General features: G+C 46.0%; 1 protein-coding gene across 4 annotated transcripts in view; it reads right to left on the bottom strand.

Annotated features, from left to right (window-relative positions):
- LOC134064047 (1-phosphatidylinositol 4,5-bisphosphate phosphodiesterase epsilon-1-like) overlaps window positions 1–2,500 on the bottom strand; it is an 83,315-nt gene that overhangs the window by 37,339 nt on the left and 43,476 nt on the right. For all 4 annotated transcript variants that reach the window (XM_062519831.1, XM_062519833.1, XM_062519832.1 and 1 more), the window contains exon 5: window positions 1,645–2,135. In XM_062519831.1, the coding sequence (XP_062375815.1) occupies window positions 1,645–2,135 (491 nt within the window). The remainder of the gene's footprint in view (window positions 1–1,644; window positions 2,136–2,500) is intronic.

Raw genomic sequence — 2,500 nt, forward strand, 5'->3', positions numbered from 1 at the left:
ACACACACACACACACACACACACAAACACACACACACGACTTACCACCAGAACCATTACAATAATGGTAATCAATCAACATATCTGCATTTAATCACATTTTGAATTCATTTCATTTGGACAAACACAATGTTCTTCAGTGATATAACCTCACCAGCTGGCCTGATATGCTTTCTAGTGCCTGAGCCAAAGTTCTCATCAAAATGATCCTGTCCCACTTCAGAGAGGTAGGGTACTCCAATAAATGCACCACGTTGCTGCTGTGAGTTGACACAAGGTCTGATGCTTGTGTCAAGGACACCAAGACTGTGAGACTACGGTCATGCTCAATAGACGTGTCAGTCATTTGGGGCACTTTCATTTAAACCTGTCAGACAAAACAGTACTTCAACCATCCTTCAGATAGATAACGTTATCTCTCTTCTCTCTCTCTCTCTCTCTCTCTCTCTCTCTCCCTCCATCCTCTCCCTCCTCTCTCTCTCTCTCTCTCTCTCTTTGATATTGGAATTGAACCTGGTTGTACAGTACATGGCCTACTTAATGGTCTAGTCTGTAAATGAGAAGACAATGTGTATTTTGGAATTTGCACGCAATGACACTGGAATGCATTGACATCTACATGTCATAGTACAACGGCTATTATGGCAAGCCGATTGAGCATTTATTCCGATATCTTGATATAAAGAATAAGCGCTCAATCGGCTTGCCGTAGCGTATAGCCGAATATGGACATCAACTGTGCATTAGCCCTAACGCGGCACTAATTTCCTGAGACGTACAGGCATGTGCAGCAGATGACATCATCAGCGTGAGACCCGTGGCTGACACTCTGGCAAGGGGACAGAATAAACAGTCACTCAGGACCCCAGCGCTGATTGCTGTCCTCAGCACGGTGTCCAGATGAATACAGGATAAGTTCTGCTTCCCATACAGACAGATGACCCCCTGTCTTCCAACATGCACCATGACCAAAGCAAAGCTCACTCATGAACGGCATTAACTCCACACGGATCATTTGAAATACTTCTTTTCTTGGACAGTTTGTAAACTGTGTACTCTGAGGCCCACTTAAACAGATGGGATTGTTATTCATTGAAATATGAAATGTTATTTATTTATTTATTTACTTTATTTATTTGTCCTTTGTTTAACCAGGGTAGTCATATTGAGACCGAGGTCTTGAGAGACTCGTATGTGGCTGATGTAGTGATAAAGCAAAAGGTCAGATGAAATGCAGACTGATCTGTGTGTCTGTGTGATATATTAGGGCGTCGGGTGGACGGAGTGAGAGTGAGTCAGGTCTTTAATCTGCAGACAGAAAGCAGGTTAAATACACCAAATCCCCACTGAATTTGGCCAGCAGAAAAGCCAATAAAAACCTGAGCAATTCGAGAAGGAACGCCAAAGATAACCACATGTAAAAAGCCAACAGAATGGAATCTCTTTTGAACACAGAAACAAACACACAGATACAGAACACATGTGTACGTGTACACACACACACACACACACACACACACACACACACATACAGAGAGAGAGAGAGACACACGCAAACACACACTCAAACACACACACACACACACACACACACACACACACACACACACACAAAAACACACACAAACACACACACAGACCCACCTCATTAAAGCGTGACACCAGGTCCTCCACAGCGCTGGACTGCTGGTTACAGACGGGCATATTGGGGGCAGACACAGACACCCTGAGCTGGGCATGCTGTTGCTGGGTGCTGCCCTGGCTCTGCCCGTCTCCGAGCGGCGCCATCTGCCCCTGCGCCTGGCCATGCCCCAGGCGGTGGTGGTGGTGGTGGTGTTGGGTGGTGGCGTGGGGCAGCGTGAGGTCGTGCGTGAGGAAGCTGAGGTAGTCGAGGGGCAGCGCGCGGCGGTACAGCTGCAGCTCCTGCTCCGTGAGCACGGCGGCGATCTCCTCCGGGAACTGGATCAGGTGACGCAGCTCCACCAGCTCCTTACTGATGCCGCTCACCACGCCGCCGACGCCGCCGCTAACGCCACCGCTAACGCCACCGCTAACGCTAACGCCAGAGCCCGTCGGGGAAGACACGCCACCTCCACCACCGCTACAGCCTGCCATGGGGGAACTCAGCTGACGCTCTGGGGAAGACAGACAACAGCAGCACTGTCAACAACAAACAAACAAGTAAACAAACAAACAAACACAATAATAATAATAATAATAATAATAATAATAATAAATTTTATTTGTATTGCACTTTACATTATGCCAATCTCAAAGTGCTACAGAGCAACAGTTTAAAAAATAACGCAATTTAGAACATAAAAAAATGCAATTTAGAAGCGATGAAGATCACAAATAAACTGCTGCCATCTTAGATGGAGGATATGTACAGTATGTGTACATAAATATGACATAATACACACATATACATGCAGACATAATACTGTATAGTGCTCATGGGTTGAGATGTTTGACTAAGGGAGATAGACAAAAAGAGAAT

The sequence above is a fragment of the Sardina pilchardus genome, chromosome 18, assembly GCF_963854185.1.
Source record: "Sardina pilchardus chromosome 18, fSarPil1.1, whole genome shotgun sequence".
Classification (NCBI taxonomy): domain Eukaryota; kingdom Metazoa; phylum Chordata; class Actinopteri; order Clupeiformes; family Clupeidae; genus Sardina; species Sardina pilchardus.